General features: G+C 37.4%; 4 protein-coding genes and 1 long non-coding RNA gene across 6 annotated transcripts; 3 read left to right on the top strand and 2 right to left on the bottom strand.

Annotated features, from left to right (window-relative positions):
* Nucleotides 1–1,104: 1,104 nt before the first annotated feature.
* On the bottom strand, nucleotides 1,105–5,578 carry LOC139094429 (ATP-binding cassette sub-family F member 3). The gene is made up of 4 exons (XM_070645500.1): nucleotides 5,349–5,578; nucleotides 3,988–5,290; nucleotides 2,386–2,913; nucleotides 1,105–1,493 (listed from the first exon to the last, which is right to left on the bottom strand). Exons 1-4 carry the CDS (start codon nucleotides 5,428–5,430, stop codon nucleotides 1,283–1,285), a joined length of 2,124 nt encoding a protein of 707 aa, XP_070501601.1. The 5' UTR covers nucleotides 5,431–5,578; the 3' UTR covers nucleotides 1,105–1,282.
* Nucleotides 5,579–8,126: 2,548 nt separating this feature from the next.
* Nucleotides 8,127–8,891, top strand: LOC139099107 (uncharacterized). The gene is made up of 2 exons (XR_011545272.1): nucleotides 8,127–8,222; nucleotides 8,297–8,891. It is a non-coding gene; the product is annotated as an uncharacterized lncRNA (long non-coding RNA).
* A 792-nt stretch (nucleotides 8,892–9,683) lies between these two features.
* Nucleotides 9,684–10,869, top strand: LOC139098616 (adhesive plaque matrix protein 2-like). Its single transcript, XM_070650890.1, has 2 exons — nucleotides 9,684–9,843; nucleotides 10,001–10,869. The coding sequence occupies exons 1-2, from the start codon at nucleotides 9,820–9,822 to the stop codon at nucleotides 10,742–10,744; spliced, it is 768 nt and encodes a 255-aa protein (XP_070506991.1). The 5' UTR covers nucleotides 9,684–9,819; the 3' UTR covers nucleotides 10,745–10,869.
* An 833-nt stretch (nucleotides 10,870–11,702) lies between these two features.
* LOC139096239 (zinc finger protein 501-like) lies at nucleotides 11,703–15,036 on the bottom strand. Its single transcript, XM_070647965.1, has 3 exons — nucleotides 14,833–15,036; nucleotides 12,871–13,994; nucleotides 11,703–11,910 (listed from the first exon to the last, which is right to left on the bottom strand). The coding sequence occupies exons 1-3, from the start codon at nucleotides 14,978–14,980 to the stop codon at nucleotides 11,749–11,751; spliced, it is 1,434 nt and encodes a 477-aa protein (XP_070504066.1). The 5' UTR covers nucleotides 14,981–15,036; the 3' UTR covers nucleotides 11,703–11,748.
* An 83-nt stretch (nucleotides 15,037–15,119) lies between these two features.
* Nucleotides 15,120–17,739, top strand: LOC139097450 (alanyl-tRNA editing protein Aarsd1). 2 transcript variants are annotated; one of them, XM_070649405.1, is made up of 5 exons: nucleotides 15,120–15,173; nucleotides 15,344–15,479; nucleotides 16,005–16,265; nucleotides 16,409–16,817; nucleotides 17,280–17,739. In XM_070649405.1, exons 2-5 carry the CDS (start codon nucleotides 15,356–15,358, stop codon nucleotides 17,722–17,724), a joined length of 1,239 nt encoding a protein of 412 aa, XP_070505506.1. In that variant the 5' UTR covers nucleotides 15,120–15,173; nucleotides 15,344–15,355; the 3' UTR covers nucleotides 17,725–17,739. The 2 variants fall into 2 exon arrangements, with proteins under 2 accessions (XP_070505506.1, XP_070505432.1); XM_070649331.1 differs by having other exon boundaries at nucleotides 15,126–15,184.

Below are 17,739 nucleotides of genomic sequence, written 5' to 3'. Positions count from 1 at the left end.
AGCAAGTTTCTGGTGCCTGGGGTAAATTATGGAATTTTAAAGCAATTTTCTGGTGCCTGGGGTAAATTGTGGAATTTTAGAGCAATTTTCTGGTGCCTGGGGTAAATTATGGAATTTTAGAGCAATTTTCTGGTGCCTGGGGTAAATTGTGGAATTTTGGAGCAAGTTTCTGGAGCCTGGGGTAAATTATGGAATTTTGGAGCAAGTTTCTGTTGCCTGGGGTAAATTATGGAATTTTGGAAGCAAGTTTCTGGTGCCTGGGGTAAATTATGGAATTTTAAAGCAATTTTCTGGTGCCTGGGGTAAATTGTGGAATTTTGGAGCAAGTTTCTGGAGCCTGGGGTAAATTATGGAATTTTGGAGCAAGTTTCTGTTGCCTGGGGTAAATTATGGAATTTTGGAAGCAAGTTTCTGGTGCCTGGGGTAAATTATGGAATTTTAAAGCAATTTTCTGGTGCCTGGGGTAAATTGTGGAATTTTGGAGCAAGTTTCTGTTGCCTGGGGTAAATTATGGAATTTTGGAGCAAGTTTCTGGTGCCTGGGGTAAATTATGGAATTTTGGAGCAAGTTTTTGGTGTCTGGGGTAAATTTTGGAATTTTGGAGCAGATTTCTAGTGCCTGGGGTAAATTATGGAATTTTGGAGCAAGTTTCTGGTGCCTGGGGTAAATTATGGAATTTTGGAGCAAGTTTCTGGTGCCTGGGGTAAATTATGGAATTTTGGAGCAGATTTCTGGTGCCTGGGGTAAATTATGGGATTTTTGAGCAGATTTCTAGTGCCTGGGTTAAATTATGGAATTTTTGAGCAGATTTCTGGTGCCCTGGGGTAAATTTGGGGATTTTGGAGCAGGTTTCTGGTGCCTGGGGTAAATTATGGAAATTTGGAGCAAGTTTCTGGTGCCTGGGGTAAATTAAACCATTTTTTATCTATATTTCAGTTCATTACCCTCCTAGCTGGGGTCGAATTCACATTAGTCCTAATAAATGAGTATCATGAGTCAGAACTGGGCACTGTGGAGTCATTTTGTGCAGCCAGTTCGGAGACACTTGACGGATAAAGCCTGAAAAAGGACAAAAAATACCAAAAAGTACCAAAATAATTTCCCTATAAAATCATTTTAATGCCATTGCTGTTTATTATTCATTAAAAATTATTACAAATGTTGTCAACAATAACAAAAAAAATGTTAAAAATTTTTTAAATAAATTATGCGATTTTTCTTGCAAAATATTAAATAAAAAAAGGATTTAATTGAGATAGATTGAGAATAAAGCCTATATAATTTATTTGCTTGCAGCAGCTTCAATTTCAGCTTCAATAATTCGTCTATATTCATCAAATCCGCCCTCAATACTCTTAACGGTTCCATTGCCGCACACCCAGAGTTCCTTGCATATCATACGAATGAGTCGCTCGTCGTGAGAAACGAGAATAACTCCACCTAAGAACTTGTTGATTGCTTTTCCTAAGGCTTCGATGGTTTCGATATCAAGACTGTAAAAATAGGAAGAAAAAAATTTTGAGGTTAGAATTTTTGGATTTTTTGAGGTTATGTTTAGGATTTTTCGGTTTAAGTTCCTGAATTTTGAGGTTAAGCTCTCAATTTTGAGTTTAGGTTTGCAAATTTTGAGGTTATGCTCACAATTTTGAGGTTAAATTCTCAATTTTTGAGGCTATTTTCCTAAATTTTGAGGTTATATTCACAATTTTGAGGTTATATCTCCAAATTTTAAAGTTAAGCTAAGAATTTTGAGGTGAAGATCCCAAATTTTGAGGTTAAGTCCACAACTTTTTAGGTTAGGTACAAAATTTTGAGGTTAATTTTAGAATTTTGAGGTAAAGCTCAGAAGTTTAAGGTTAAGCTCAGAATTTAGAGATTAATCTTCTAAATTTTGAGGTTAAATCTCCAAATTTTAAGCTTAGTTCAGAATTTTGAGGTTATATTCCCAAACTTTGAAGTTAAGTTCAGAATTTTGAGGTTATATCCCCAAATTTTGATATTAAGATCAGAATTTTTGGGTTAAATCCTCAATTTTTGAGGTTAAGCTGAGGATTTAAATGCCAGAAATTTGAGGTTAAATCCCCAAATTTTGGAGTTAAGCTCAGAATTTTAACGTTAAATTTAAGATATTTGAGGTTATGTTCCTAAGTTTTGAGAGTATGTTCACAATTTTGAGCTTAAGTTCCTAAATTTTGAGGTTATGCTCTAAATTTGGAGATTAAATCTTAAAATTTTGAGATTTACTTCAGAATTTTAAGGTTAATTTTAAAATTTTTGAGGTTAGATTCCTGAATTTTGAGGTTAAATCCCAAAATTTTGAGATTTACTTCAGAATTTTGAGGTTAGATTCCTGAATTTTGAGGTTAAACTGATCATAATACTTACTGATTAGTAGGTTCGTCAAGAATCAAGAAATTTGGATTCGCCATACACATTTTAGCAAAAGCCACTCTCGACTTTTGTCCTCCACTAAGACTAGCCACAATTTGCAATGCCATATCACCGCTAATTCCAAAACTACCCAATTGTCGACGATATTCTTCAACATTACGTCCAGGAAATTCTCTCTGCATCAACTCCACACAGCTCACATTCATCTCTAGCTGATCAACATGATGTTGTGAAAAATAACCGAATTTTAATCCACGATGATGTCTTATAAATCCACTAGTTGGCGTTAGACTTCCTATAATCAGCTTCAACAATGTCGTTTTACCTTGACCATTCTCACCAACAATACAGATACGTGAATCACTATTAGCACCAAGGCACACACCGGATAAAATAGTACGATCACCGGATGGATACTTGAATGTTACTTCATCGACTGTTAGAACTGGTGGATTAAGATTCTCAACTTCGGGAAATTTAAGTGATACTTCAAAGTCCTTTTCGACTGGTTTTAGTTCGGGTCTGAAAATAAGGAAGAGAAAAATTAGTAAAATTGATGAATTGTTGGATATGGAAGTTGCTGGGGTGTAGATAGGGTCTTGTGGTGCTGTTTGGAGTCTGCAGAATCCATCTGGACCAGCTCAGGCTTCTCATAAATCATCTGAACTCACTAGGACCCATCTGGACTCTCTAGGACCAATTTAGACTCTCTAGAACCCTTATGGACTCTCTGGAATCTATCTAGACTCTTTAGGACCCATTTGGATTCTCCAAAACCCATCTGGACTATTTAAGACCAATCTAGACTCCCTAAAACCCATCTGGACTCTCAAGGATCAATCTAGACGCTTTAGGACCCATCTGGACGCTCTAGGACCTATCTGGACTGTCTAGGACCCATTTGAACTCTTCAGTATCCATTTGGACTCCTCAATACCCATCTGGACTCCCTAAAGTCCACCTAGAATCCTCAGCACCCACCTTTAGTTCCCAGTACCAATATGGACTGTTCAGAATCTTTCTAGACTGTCTAAACCTCTTTTAGACTCCTCAGTATCTATCTAGACCCTTCAATACCCATCTGGACTCCCTAGGACTAACTTAGACTTTCTAGGACCAATCTAGACTCTCTAGGACCAACTTAGATTTTGTAGGACCAATCTAGACTCTCTTGAACCCATCTGGACACTTTAGGACACATCTGGGCTCTATTAAACTCATCAGAACTAATTCAGAACCCATCTTAACTGTCCAGAATCAATCTTGAATGTCCAAAATCCACCTAGACTCCCCAGAACCCGTATAGACTCCTCAAATCCCATCTAGAACCTTCAATGCCCATCTGGACTCTCTAGGACCCATCAAGAACCTTTGGGACCCGTGCGGACTCTCTAGGATCAATATAGATTCTTTAGGATGCATATAGACTCTCCAGGATCAATATGAACTTTTTAGGACCCATCTGGGCAACCTAGAACCCATTTAGACTACCCTCAATCCATCTGGATCCTCTAAAACCCATTTGGATTCCCTAGATATCATCTAGACCCCACAATACCCCACAACACCCCAAATAAATCATAGCTTAATACTCACAATTTCTCCAACATCTTAATCTTGCTCTGTACACTCGCAGCTCTATTAGCATTATATCTAAAACGATCAATAAACTCCTGTACATGTGCACGATGTGCCATTTGTGCATCAAATTCTCTCCTCTGTGATTTAAGCTTTTCCGTCCTCGTCTTAACAAAATTCTCATAATTTCCTTTATAAGCATCAATTCTCATCGTATGTAGATATAAAATATCAGTCGGTACCGTATCCAAAAAGTTACGATCATGAGACACAACCATTAATGTTGTTGGCCAATTTTGTAAATATTTTTCCAACCATATGATTGCCTTTATATCCAACATGTTTGTCGGTTCATCAAGTAACAGCAAATCAGGTCTTGAAAACAGTGCCCTAGCCAGTGCCAATCTCATACGCCATCCACCTGAAAATGTACGGGTTTGTGCTGCTTGCATCTCTTTTGTAAATCCAAGACCAGCGAGTATAATTGAGGCACGTGCTGGAGCTTTATCAGCCTCTAAGGCTTGTAGCTCATGATATACTTCCGTTAATTCATTTGACTTTGATGGATCTTTGCTGTATTCCTTCTCTTTACGCCATAAGTCATTGAGCTTTTCGTCACATTCGAGTACGGAATCGAGTGCAATTGTGTCATCGCCAACGACTTCCTGCTCGACATGTAGGATGCTTATGTGTGATGGAATTTGTAGCTGTTTACCGCTTATCATACGTAAAAGTGTCGTTTTGCCCAGTCCATTACGTCCGACGAAGCCATAACGTCGTCCACAGGATAGGATTAAGTCAGCACTTTGCAGCAGGACCTTGTCACCAAATGCAACATCAAAATTCTCAATACGGATGTCCATTGAACGTGATTGACCTTTTGCTTCCATTTTTGTATCTTTTTTGCTAAGGACTTGTGATGCTGATGCTGTTTGGAGGACTGGAACTGCCACTGATGTTGGTTTGGCACCTTCGCGACGTTCTAGCTTCTGCTGTAGCTTTGCTTCAGCTTTTTCTAATTTTTTTGCATCAACTTTTGATGTCTCGTTTCGTCCTTGCATCCATATGGACTGTACGTCGTACATATCTGATGCTAGTTCCGCTGCCATATCACCAAGATTCACTGGTGCTGCGAGAATCTTTCTCATTTGTGGCTTCTCGGTTCCGTTACTGTGTGGACGTAAAATTGATAAAAATTTCGTACAAAGCATGCGAACTTCATCTTCTGACTTGTCAGCGGCAATTTCATGGAGAATTTCACCAATTGCCTCGTAGATTTCGTCGCTGGACTCAAAATCTTCGGCACCGGATGTCAGGACACCTAAAAAAAATTGTCAATTAATTTATGGAAGTGACTGCAAATTTTAATTTTTACATACCCTCCACATAAGTCTGTAAATCTTTATCAATTGACGGAAATTCCTTCCTTAATTCCTTCTTTAATATATCCATATGTGACATGATGATGATCTGTGTATGTTGATGACTGAATGATCCTTAATTCCAATTTTCGGTTCCTTTTTAAGCTTTAAATTAAAAATTTGAGAAAGTTTTTCTATTTTTTTCAGTTTCTGTTCAGGTATATTGGAATGAGGAACGAATGATGTGATGTGATGCGAAAACATGTGGTGAGATGCAAACTATTTTGGTGATGAAACTTTTTTACGGTGTAGGGTTTTTTGAAATTTGTGCGGGAAATGAAATATTTTGGTTGAATTTGTGAAACTTTTTTTTGGTGTTTTTGAGATTTTTTGTCGATGGTTACTGGGATTTTTTTTTATTATTTTTTTACTAATTTTTTGGTGATTTCTTGGATTTTAGGATGAATTTTTGATTCCTTTAGTTATTCCTAAAACAATAATTATGTCACTAATTTGTAGTTTGTCCAAAACATGGTAATTTTCCTTGTTCCGGTGACCAAAAGATCCAAAAGCTACTTCATCATGTCACATGTCACACGTTACATGTCACATGTCACAAGCCATCATATCACATGCAATCAAGTCATTATGCCTTATTTCACATGTTCTCTTGTCATCATGCCACCATGTGATCATGTCTCACACTACTATGTCACATATCACACACCACCATGTCACATGTCACATGTCATCGTGTCAAAGTTTTTCGACTTTAACTTTGACTGCTTAATGTACGAAATCTAGACGAAATTGGAGCTTGGGATAAGATTTTTTAATTTTCTATGGTTTATCCAAAATAACAGACATGAAGCATTGGACAAACTATAAGATACAGCCGAAAACTGCAGGTCTGTGCATCTAAAATGCAAAAACTGATGACCTGCAGTTCTTGTCAAAATCATAAAATATTAAAAATTCTAAATATCTCAGCTGAACATGCTTAATCTTCCCAAAAACATCAAAAAACCACCAAAAAAACATTCTAATCAATTCATTTTTAGCAATGTTAAGCAGGTCAGTAACCAATTATCATCTTCTTTTTCTCTTGTTCAGCTAGTTCCGCTAATCTTGTGCTAATCAAAAATTAATTTCAAATTTAAATACAAATTACCCAAATTAACACCAAAAAAATGTGAATTTCACCATACTTTACCGGTTTTTTATGTAGGAACTCGAAATAGCCCTTGACTATTTTTTGAATTTTTGCTAAACTTGTGTCTTATACGATGAATAGAAGGCATTGAGTTTAGTTTTTTTTTTAAATATTTTTTTAAGGCTACTTTTCAGTATTATGGATATTAAGTTATTAGTCATATTTGTAAGTATTGATTGAATTTATAATTGAAAAAGACAGCAGTCAACTTCCACGTGGAGTGCAATCATAGAGAAGGAGGTAGAGCAACAAAAGACATTAGTAGTAAAAAGGCCTTTTGAGCTAGGAACAAAAATCTATTCAACCTCGTTAATAATGCCCTACGATTCACAGTGGATCAAAAAGAAACTAATCATCAACTTCCACGTGTAACATGGACTTGCGTTTTGTATAAAAATGAAACCCAAACAGCCATTGATACCGATTTTAGGTATCTTAGTGTTCTTTGTGTATCATAAAAGCATGCTACATGCCTGTTAGAGGAAATAAGTCATACCCTAACTGGTTCGGATGCATTTGGAATCCGATCAAACCAGCGCTTGAATTTGGCTCGAATTTTGTATGAAAAAGTCAGCTCAAATTAGGGTGGCCAAAAAATTTATGCAAAATGTCGGGACACTTTGGAATTTTCGACTTCTTGAAAAATCGGAACATTTTAAGCCTTTGTCGGGACATAGCAGCAAGGCTGAAAAGTACAGCAACGTTCCGGCAAAAATACAGAAGATGGCTGCCCTAACTCACATCCATATCAGAGCTATATAATGCTTGAAGGGCCTAGCCTTGTGAGTTACAGGCACTGCGATTTTAAATCTGTTGTACCACACCCTTTAGACCTACAGTTTATAGTGGAATCCGATTCAAATGCAAAACCAGAGCTAAAACTTGACTGACTCGGATTTGGCATGGAGTCGAGTTATTTGACCCAAGTCGACTTTTTCGTTCAAAAATTCGAGTAAACTTCACACTCTATTTTGAACAATTCTGATAAATTTTATCGCATTTATCTCATCAGGTCCTCATCATATTAACCCATCAAATCCAAGCAGAGTGTAAAAAGAATTCTGATTGCGCTTCGGATGAAAAATGTGCTCCAAATGGGGGAATGTGTAAAAAAACTTGTACGAGTAGAAATGAAAGTGGATGCATAAAAGTACCAAGTAAGTAATTGAAAATGTTCATATTCTGAGATTATAATTTTTTTAATTTATATAATTTTAATCTCTTCTAGCACTGGGAAAGCCAGGTGGTTATACTTTAGGAAATTAACAGCAAAATTATTAAAAGAATCCTGTATCATTAAAATTAATAACTACTGACAAAAGAAATAAAATAATTGCTGTTTTAATTAATTTAATCTAATTTTTTAAATTAGAGAGGAAAAGAGGGGGGGGGGGGGAGGGGGAAGGGGGAAGGGGGTTATGCAGAATTTTGGGATTATCTTGTCTCAAAGCACCAAAGCATTCCAATAAGAATAGAAATAGAAAATAAAAATTTCAACTTAATTTCACCATCAAAACTGGTTTTTTCGGTACCCAAAATTAATACTTAATGCGTTTGTTATTTTAAATTATGCATATAGCTGCGCCACATCTTCAAGTAGAAAGATCTAATTTTAAAAAGTTTCTAGACTTGACATTTAACATTTTAACAGCATCATGGATATTAAGTTTGTTTTTTTGGTAAGTATGGCTTTATAAGCTTACTTCCAACATTCTATACCTTCAATTCCATTTTTTCATCACTTTCCCACCAGATCCTCACCATATCCACCCACCGCACCCTCAGCAATCTAACAAAATGCTCAGATGCACCACCACATGCTTGTGGACCACATGCCAAGTGCTACGACGATCCATCCGACCCCAACTACATCAAACTCAATGGTCCGTACTGTAAATGTTATCCCCACGCCTATGGACGTCCACCAAACTGTAAATCTCGATGTTTGTACGACCGATGGTTTCATACCCGATAAAAAGGTTAAAGGTTGTCGACCTCAAAATTATGCAGATGAGAAGTTAAGCTGTAGAAAATCATGCGTTGGTCGAAAAAAATGCTCAAAAATTGATGGATCGACTTACTGTCACTGTGCATATCAATCTGTAAAGCCCTTCCATCGATGTCCAGAAGTTGGACCAGATGAAGTTGCAGAAAATATACACATAAAACCGACAGATGATAGTGAAATTTTCTCACTTCAAGCTGTTCTGGTTCTTAGTGGATGAAGTCAAATTTATGCATGAAAGAAAGAAGAACAAGAAGGCATGAACGTGGCTTAGGTCATGAAACTTTGCTATTCTAATTTTGTATTGATTCTGAATGATGGTAAATAAAGTTGGTGAATAGAATTTTTTGTTTATTGTTGCTTTTGATCAGGTTTTGCGTTCTACATTTGTATTCGGTCTTCGGTCTTCGGTCGTCTTCTGTTATCTTCGGTAGTTTTTCGGTTATCTGTGGTCATCTTCGATCGTCTCCGTTGTCGTTCGTGTTTTGACTTCGGTTGTCTTCGTTTATTTTCGGTCATCTTCGGGCATCTTCGGATGTTTTCGGCTATATTCGGTAGTGTTCGGTCATATTCGGCTGTGTTCCGTCTTTAATTGTCTTCGGTCATCTTCAGTTATCTATGGTAGTTTTCTGTCATCTGCAGTTTTCGGTTCTCCTAACTACGGTCTTCAAAATCCGATAGTAGTTCTGAAATATCTTAATCTTATTAAGTTAAAGCAAATAAATTTATAAAAAAAAATCAAAATTGAAGTAAATTTTGAGATTTTACTTCCAAAATCTTTAAATTCATACAAAAATGCTTTCAAGCACAAATTGGAATTTGCAGTTTCAATCCTGAATGTTACGATGCTCCAACGAGCCAATCCATGAGGTCCATACTATCAATTCTCATTAGGTTCCATTGTGTGACATCCAAATTACATCAAATCATGTCCAATGTCATCTGTATGTTAAGACTAGACACTAATTAGACATGCTTACAGTAAAATGACATCTTTGGTATTATTCTTGTAAAAATTTCATCACAATTAATCATAAAACTCACACAGCTTCAACTAGTCAGGGGCTTATCTGCGTCTCTATTTCCACAATTTCCTCCTATGCCGTTCAATCAATCTCAAACAGCCAAAATCAATCAATTTCACCATATCATCTCCAAACCAGTTCTACTGTGAACATCAAACAATATTTCCATACTTACTTCCATACTTCATAACTGTGCCACACGTTGAGGTGTAAACATCTTGTTAATATTCGGATTTTTTAAGCATCATGGACATTAAGACTGTCTTATTTGTAAGTATGGATTGAGATTTATACTTAAGAAGACATTAAGGTTGTCCACAAGTGACTGGATCTGACTGAATAATAAAGTATTGTCAAATTAACCTAGACAGCCACTAGACAGCAACTGTATCGACCATTTAAACCCTTTCTCATCATTCCCCAACAGATCCTCTCCATATCCACCCACAGCACCCTCAGTCAACTATCAAAATGCTCAGATGCACCACCACAAGCATGTGGACGAAATGCCAACTGCTATGACAACCAAACCGACCCCAACTACATCAAACTCAATGGTCCGTACTGCAAATGCACTGACGATGCCTATGGAAGTCCACCAAACTGTAGACCTCGATGTTCATACGACAGTGACTGTAAAACGAATGAATTTTGTGATTTTAGTGGAAGTAAAGAGTGTATTGAAGGATGTCGGAAGCATGGATGTAAATTTGGTGAACATTGTGACTCTGAGACTCGAAAATGCACAAATGGATGTAAAATGGACTTTAATTGTGATTTTGATGAAAGTTGTAATCAAAATTCACAAAAATGTCTAAAAATTTGTGCTGAAAATGTTTGTGGACCAAATGGGAAGTGCAAGGCAATGCATCACACAAAGTACTGCTCATGTGTCGATGGATTCATACCCGACAAGGCAGTTAAAGGATGTAGACCTCAAAATTATACAGACGAAAAGCCAAACTGTAAAAGTGCATGCGGCAGTGAAAATAGATGCTCTGAAATTGATGGATCAACTTACTGCTTCTGTCCATTGCCATTTATACCTTCATTCCATCCATGTCCACATTTTAGTGCTGCTCCTTTCCCACCAGGTGAATCACCGGCATATAAGCCGACAACAGAAAATGAAATTTTTTCTCTTCAGACTGTTATTGTGCTCAGTGGATGAGTCAAGCTTGTACGAGAACAGAAAAGAACAAGTGGCTGGCACGTGTTTTTTAAGTCAACAAACTTTACTATGCTAATTTTGTTTTGATTTAAAATTATGATAAATAAAGTTGTTTTTGAATAGAATTTTTTGTGTATTTTGTATTTTGATCATTTTTTTTTGCTTTTAAGCGCGCTTCAATGATTTTTCGGTATTCGCCATTCTTCGGTCATCTTCGGTCGTCTTCGGATGCCTTCGGTTGTCTTCGGTCGTCTTCGGTCGTCTTCGTTCGTATTCGCTCATCGTCGGTTGTCTTCGGTTATCTTCGGCCATCTTCTGTTGTCTATGGATACCTTCGGTTGTCTTAAGTTGTATTCGGTAATCTTCGGTCTTCGATCATCTTCGATCGTATTAGTTCTTCGGTCATCATCGGTTGTCTTCGGTTATTTTCGGTTTTTTCGCTTTCATTCTACTGTCTTCGGTCATCGTCGGTTGTGGTCGGACGTCTTCGGTCGTATTCGGTCTTTTCAGTCTTCAGACTTCGATCGTCTTTGGTCATCGCCGATTGTATTCGATCTTCGATCATCATCGTTTGTTTTCGATCAACATCGGTTGTCTTCGGCCACCGTCGACTGTCTTTGGACGTCTTCGGTATTTGGTCTTTGGTAGTCTTAAGCCATCTTCGGTTGTCTTCGTTCTTCTTCAGTCGTCTTCGGTTGTGTTTGATCATCGTCGGTTATCTTCGGTCGTCTTCGGTCATCTTCGGCCATCTTCGTTCGTCTTTGATCTTCAATCTCCGGTCGCGGGTCTTCAATATTCGGTATTTAGTCTCCCCTCCACGAGCGGACTTACTCTCAAGTGCTGATTGTGCTGATGCCCTTAACCACCATGACCCACTAACTGTCCCATTTCCCCCTCATCCCCTTCCTCAAAATCCTGTCCTCATCTCAATAAATTCATCAAAAAAACTCCAAAATCATCAATTTTTAATTAATTTAATTTATTATTTTAATTTATTAAATTATTTACACAGAAGACTCGCTGAAATCATAAAACCTTCCAGTTGATCCCTCTGCTTGATGCTGCTTATCCTTATTTCTAATTCGACTTCTCTTCTTTACATGAACATCTCTCATGTGATTTTGGAGATAATTTTCATATTTGAATGTTGAATTGCATCCGTCAATCTATAATTTAGGAGAAAGTTTTGGGTTAAAAGTGTGGATTTTTGGGGTTGATGGAAGTCTGTAGGGGTAAAATGTGAGGTTAGGCAAGTGGTGGGCAACCTTTTTTGTATCAAAGCACATCTTGGTAGTAAGCTTGGACTGAATTTAGAGATGGCATGCAATTCATATGATTTTTAATATATTTTAGCGACCCACTAGTCTACCGTGGCACACAGGTTGAACAACACTGATCTAGACACACCAAGGGAATGGTATGGGTCATGATCAACCACCAGTGTATGCCTGGGTACAAGAAGATTTGGACATGACGTGGTTAATCGATCAAAATTGCAAAAATAATTTGTCTGACGTGACTCTGACTTGGTGCCTAATTTGATTTAAATCCGGTACTAAAGAGAAAGTCACCGCTAGCTTGGTAAATGGGTTTTTATTTGGTCAACCCTAAGTCAACCCTCCTTGTCCAGGGGTATCAAAAAAGGTTCCCAAAGGAGTGTCCAAAGGGGATTCCAAAGGGTATTCAAAGGGGTGTCCAAAGAGGTGTCCAAAGGGGTATCAAAAGGGGTGTCCAAAGTGGAGTCAAAAGTGGAGTCAAAAGGGGTATCAAAGGGGTATCAAAAAGGGTGTCCAAAGTGGTATCAAAGGGAGTGTCCAAAGGGCTGTAAAAAAGGGATGTCAAAAAGGGTGTCCAAATGGGTATCAAAAGAGGTATCAAAAGGGGTGTCAAAATTGGTGTTCAAAGAGAAGTTTAAAGTGGTGTCCAAAGGGATGTCAAAAGGGATGTCAAAAAGGGTGTCAAAAGGGGTGTTCAAAGGGGTGTTCAAAGGGGTGTCCAAAGAAGTGTCAAAAGGGGTGTCCAACGGGGTGTCCAAAGGGGTATCAAAGAGCCATTACATAGTTAGACACCGCCCTCTAAGTCAACAATCCCTACCCAAATCCCTTCAAAATTGACTGATTACTTACAGTACATGCAAATGGCTTAGCATCATTTCCAATATCATGATGCTGCCTCTGTACATGATTAGTCAAACTCTTCCTTGTCGTAAAGCATTCACTGCATATTTCACATTTATACTTTTCCGGATCCGTATGTCTATACTTGTGCCGTCTCAATGTCGCAATATGTGGAAATGCCTGACTACAAAATTCACAGACATAAGGTTTAAGTCCATAATGTAAATTCTTATGATCCTTAAGTGTCTGTGACTCGGTAAATGACTTTCCACATCCCTCAAAATCACAACTATAAATGTGCTTATTTTCCGAATGACTTGTCCGGATATGCCGCTTAAGATTATAAAATGATATCCACATTGAGCAGTACTGACACAACGTCCGCTTCTCTTTTGACTTATCCTTAATCCGTTTCTCCTTAAAATGTGTCAGGATATGCCGCCAAAGTGTATTTTTCATATTAAATCTCATCCCACAATGATCACATTCGAGTAGCTTCTCCCTGTGGGTCAGCATATGATGATACAACTGCAAGTCTGTCTTCCATTCCTTACCACATGTTGGACATACTTTATTGGCACAATCACCAGTCATTGTTGCACGGACTTCTTCCTCCTCATGTGTCCTTAAATGTGAATTTAAGTTCCTTAATGTCTTACAATGTCCATGATCACATTTTGTGCATTTAAATTGATTTATCGGGTCGTGCATGAGATCGTAGTGGTTCTGCAGGCTTTGGACTTTTGTGAATAGTCGTGGACAAAAGTCACATTTGACTGTGTAGCTTTCAGAGACTTCAACTTCCGCGCGTCGTCGACGTTTTCGCTTTAAATTGTCACTTTTTTGGGGTGATTTACGTTTTGGTTGTGGTTCGTAGTCACTTTCGTTGTCCGTACATCGACTGTTGGTGTCGTCGTCCTCGTGCAGCTCAACCTTAACGTGATCGATGGCTGATGGCTCTGATTCGGTGGCAAAAATTGCTGTCATTTCTTCTTTGAGATCTAAATTGTCTTGTGTTGGTGTTTTTGGAAGTGATTTTGAGAGGATGTGATTGAGGAGTTTGAATTGGAGCTGAATGGCATCCGGGCAGCTGCAGAGTTGAACGATTGAGTCGTTTGGAAGTTGATTGTAGTCTGGAATGGAGGGAAAGATGTGAATTAGATGTTGTTTGGTTTGATTTGAGTGAAGGAAGTGATTTGTGAGACATTGAAGCACTAAGGCTTGTTGATGAGGTCTGTTGGCGCACCCTGTAGGTCTATTCTGCTGGCACACCCTGCATGTTTACCCTGTACACTCACCAATCAGCTGTCTTATAAGAATCTTGACAATTTCATGAATTTCAGTCAATTTTTAGTAGTTATTTAGGTCTATTGGCATACCCTGCACACCCACCTAGCAAGCATACCTTGAACGATCATCCTGGAAGTCTACCAAGCAAGCTTACTTAACAGGATCATCCAGCAGGTGTCTCATAAGAATCTTAACAATTTCATCAATATCAATCACTTTTTGATACTTAAGTAGGTCTATTGGCACACCCAGCAGGTCCACCATTCATACCCACCTTGTAAGCCAACCCTAAATGCTCATCCTGAAAGTCTACCATACATAATTATTGTACAAGCTCTTTCTTAAAGTGTCTAATAAGAATTGTGATGATTTAAAAGAATTCAGTTAATTTTGGTACTTAATTAAGGTCTATTGGCTCACCCTGGTGGTCCAATACATCATGGTCACTTACCTTTCAGGCTTACCCCAAATGCCCACCCTGCAGGTGTCTCATAAGGAAATAGACAATTTCATCAATTTTAATCATTTTTAGTCCAAAATTCAGCCTTTAAGTGCTCCAATGTCTCATAAACACTCAATCCCCATCAGTTCCGATCCCTTGGAGCCTCTATACCTCACTACCCCATCCACATACCCCAAAAACACCCTCAAATCCCTCTACAAACTCAAAATAATTCTCACCTTCATAATGAGTACCCTTAAAATGTTCTAAAAGTTCCTTAAAAATACTTTGACCATCTTTACAGATGAAGCAGCACTGAATCCCATCCGCAATATGTCCAACATCATCAAAAATCGGCTCCTCTTTTATCGGAATTTCCATTTTCATTGAAAATTTTTTGGAAATTTACATTAAAAAAAAAATTTTTTTTTCGCAAATATTGTAAGTTGAGCGGGGACTGTGACTGGATGTAAATAAAAAGTGATGCTAAAGTAAAAATGATGCAAAAATTTGTAAATAGATGCAAAAAATTTTTTTTCATCTAAGTCGGCGAATTTTAATAATTTTGTGAATTTTGAAGGTATTTTTGAGGTGATTTAATGGTTTTTGAGTGGAATTAAGAGGAATTGAAGCTGTTGATGCTGAATTTGGCTGGAATCCCTCAAAATTTTGATTAATTTTGACTTAAAATTGAAGAATTTATCAAAAAAAAATTTCAATATTTGTTTTTAAATTTTCACTTTTTTCCAGCAATTCCCAACGATGGTGTTCCAATGTCAAAGGAACAGCTTCCAAAAGGAATACACGTCGACGATTGAAAGCATCCAAAAGGCTGAAAATGGATTAATTGAAGTGATTTTTGCCGATACTGTCTTCTTTCCGGAAGGTATGTGTAATTTAATTAAATTAAAAATTTGATGTTTAAATTGGAATATTGAGGCATAATTGCCAGGACTCCGAAGCTTCAGGTAACTTCCAGACCTAAATAACAAGATCCAGTAAGATCCAGGTCACTTCCAGACCTAAATAACAAGATCCAGTAAGATCCAGGTCACTTCCAGACCTAAATAACAAGATCCAGTAAGATCCAGGTCACTTCCAGACCTAAAAAACCAAGATCCAGTAAGATCCAGGTCACTTTCAGACCTAGATAACAAGATCCAGTAAGATCCAGTTAATTCCAAGTCACTATTTAACGGATTTTCATAATTCAAACCACATAACGGTCAAAAAAAATTAAAATATTATTCAGTAAACACTGTAAAAACATCAAAAAACATTGAAAAACACTGTAAAACAATGAAAAAACGTTTTTGTTGTTGTTGTTGTTTATGAAAATGAAAATTTGTCAATTACAGCATTTATGCCTTAGTTTGAAACTTTTTAATGCTTTACTCTCCTTATCTTCCAGGTGGCGGACAACCAAATGATGAAGGAACAGTCACAAAGCTTGCAGATCAACAAGAATTTCAAGTCAAGAATGTGATTCGTCGTGGACCAAAAGCCATTCATATTCTTAGTGATGACAATGATCCAATGGCTAATCTCAAAGTTGGGGATGAAATTGCCCAAAAAATCAATTGGAACCGACGATTTGATCATATGCAGCAACATTCAGCACAGCATTTAATAACGTCGCTGTTTGAGACTGAATATAATTACAATACTAAAGGTAAGGCATGGATTTGGGGGTTGGGGAGGGTCAAGGATGGATTAGGGTTGGGTATGGACATACCCAGCATGACATCACTGACCCTAAAGCACCAAATCTATGTCCAACATCCACAAAACCTCTAATTTTCACTTCCATTACAGCTTGGTGGCTCGGAACTGAATCCAGCTACATAGAACTTGACGGCGACATTAAGCCACAGGAAATGCTCAATATTGAGAGACTCTGCAATGACTATATATCCCAAGCCATACCGGTCAGCCTTGAAATCTTTGAAAAACCTGAAGATGCTGGCGATGAAGTAACTCGTGCGTCACGTGGACTTCCTGTGGATTTGTCAGGTCCGATTCGTGTTATTAAAATTGAAGGAATTGACTCGAACATGTGCTGTGGAACTCATGTTAAGAATTTGGCACAGTTGCAAGTTATTAAGTTGATGAGCATTGAGAAGGGAAAAGGAAAGATTTTGGTGCACTTTTTGGCTGGTAATCGAGTCATTAGGAAGTTGGATGAGGCTTATCAGAGGGAGTTGGACTTGAATGTGCTGTTGAAGTAAGTTGATGGGTGACTGAATATTGGCGGAATTTTTTAGGTTGTCAGAATTTTTAGACTAACTTGAATTTTGACGGACTTTTTAAAACTCAGAATTTTGGCCGAATTTTTTAAAAACCTGATTTTTGGCCGATTTTTATTTCAAAACCAGAATTTTGGCGGATTTTTTGGTGGTCAGAATTTTGGCTGATTTTTCAATTGAGCAAAATTTAGACGTTTTTTTTTATTTGCCAGATTTTTGAAAAGCTAGATTTTTGTCCGATTTTTTATAGTTCAGATTTTTACCCGATTTTTAAGATACCTGATTTCTAGCAGATTTTTTTTTCATAAACAGAATTTTAGCGGATTTTAAAAAAAAAAAAAAACAGATTTTTGGGCGGAATTTTTAAAAACCAGATTTTTGGCGGACTTTTTAAAAACCAGTTTTTTGTCCGACTATCTAAAATTCTTAATTCATTCCAGCGGCGGACCCGACTACCACAAAGATCTCATCAAGAAACTCCAAACAACATCCAAAAATTCTCAAAAAACAATCCAAAAATTATCACGTGAATTAGCAGCAATTTTAGCTCAGCAACTCAATGATCAACCAAATCCAAACCCATACTACTTCCTACATCGCAGTGACGGAGTCGAAGTCGACTTTGCCAACACATTCTTGCGTACAGCAAAACCAAAAAGTCCAATTTTCTTTTTTATCACAATTTCTGACGGAATTGACTCAAAAAGTGGAAGTTTAGTGCTGCAAGGATGTCCAGAGGATGTTGATGCACTTGGCGGTGAAATTGCTAAAATCTTAGATGGCAAAGGTAATGGAAAGAATGGACGATATCAAGCCAAAGTCACCAAATTGAATAAATTAAAGGAATGTGAAGAATTTGTTAAAAAATATTTTGAAAATAAATGAAAATTTAATCCTGAA

Source organism: Chironomus tepperi, unplaced genomic scaffold (assembly GCF_022539635.2).
Source record: "Chironomus tepperi strain 1889 unplaced genomic scaffold, CSIRO-AGI_Ctep_v1 contig_7, whole genome shotgun sequence".
Taxonomy (NCBI): domain Eukaryota; kingdom Metazoa; phylum Arthropoda; class Insecta; order Diptera; family Chironomidae; genus Chironomus; species Chironomus tepperi.
This window is presented reverse-complemented; position numbering and strand designations above follow the sequence as displayed.

Bases quoted from the DNA above. Each gene is read 5' to 3' on its own strand.
- LOC139094429 (XM_070645500.1), bottom strand. From the start codon at position 5,430: ATGTCACATATGGATATATTAAAGAAGGAATTAAGGAAGGAATTTCCG. The intron at 5,291-5,348 runs GTATGTAAAAAT...AATTTTTTTTAG, and splicing joins TTTACAGACTTATGTGGAGG to GTGTCCTGACATCCGGTGCC. The intron at 1,494-2,385 runs GTAAGTATTATG...CTATTTTTACAG, and splicing joins CTTGACGAACCTACTAATCA to TCTTGATATCGAAACCATCG.
- LOC139098616 (XM_070650890.1), top strand. From the start codon at position 9,820: ATGGACATTAAGACTGTCTTATTT. The intron at 9,844-10,000 runs GTAAGTATGGAT...ATTCCCCAACAG, and splicing joins ACATTAAGACTGTCTTATTT to ATCCTCTCCATATCCACCCA.
- LOC139096239 (XM_070647965.1), bottom strand. From the start codon at position 14,980: ATGAAAATGGAAATTCCGATAAAAGAGGAGCCGATTTTTGATGATGTT. The intron at 13,995-14,832 runs GTGAGAATTATT...CCTCCATTCCAG, and splicing joins TAAGGGTACTCATTATGAAG to ACTACAATCAACTTCCAAAC. The intron at 11,911-12,870 runs GTAAGTAATCAG...CCTAAATTATAG, and splicing joins CTAAGCCATTTGCATGTACT to ATTGACGGATGCAATTCAAC.
- LOC139097450 (XM_070649405.1), top strand. From the start codon at position 15,356: ATGGTGTTCCAATGTCAAAGGAACAGCTTCCAAAAGGAATACACGTCG. The intron at 15,480-16,004 runs GTATGTGTAATT...CTTATCTTCCAG, and splicing joins TACTGTCTTCTTTCCGGAAG to GTGGCGGACAACCAAATGAT. The intron at 16,266-16,408 runs GTAAGGCATGGA...CTTCCATTACAG, and splicing joins ATATAATTACAATACTAAAG to CTTGGTGGCTCGGAACTGAA.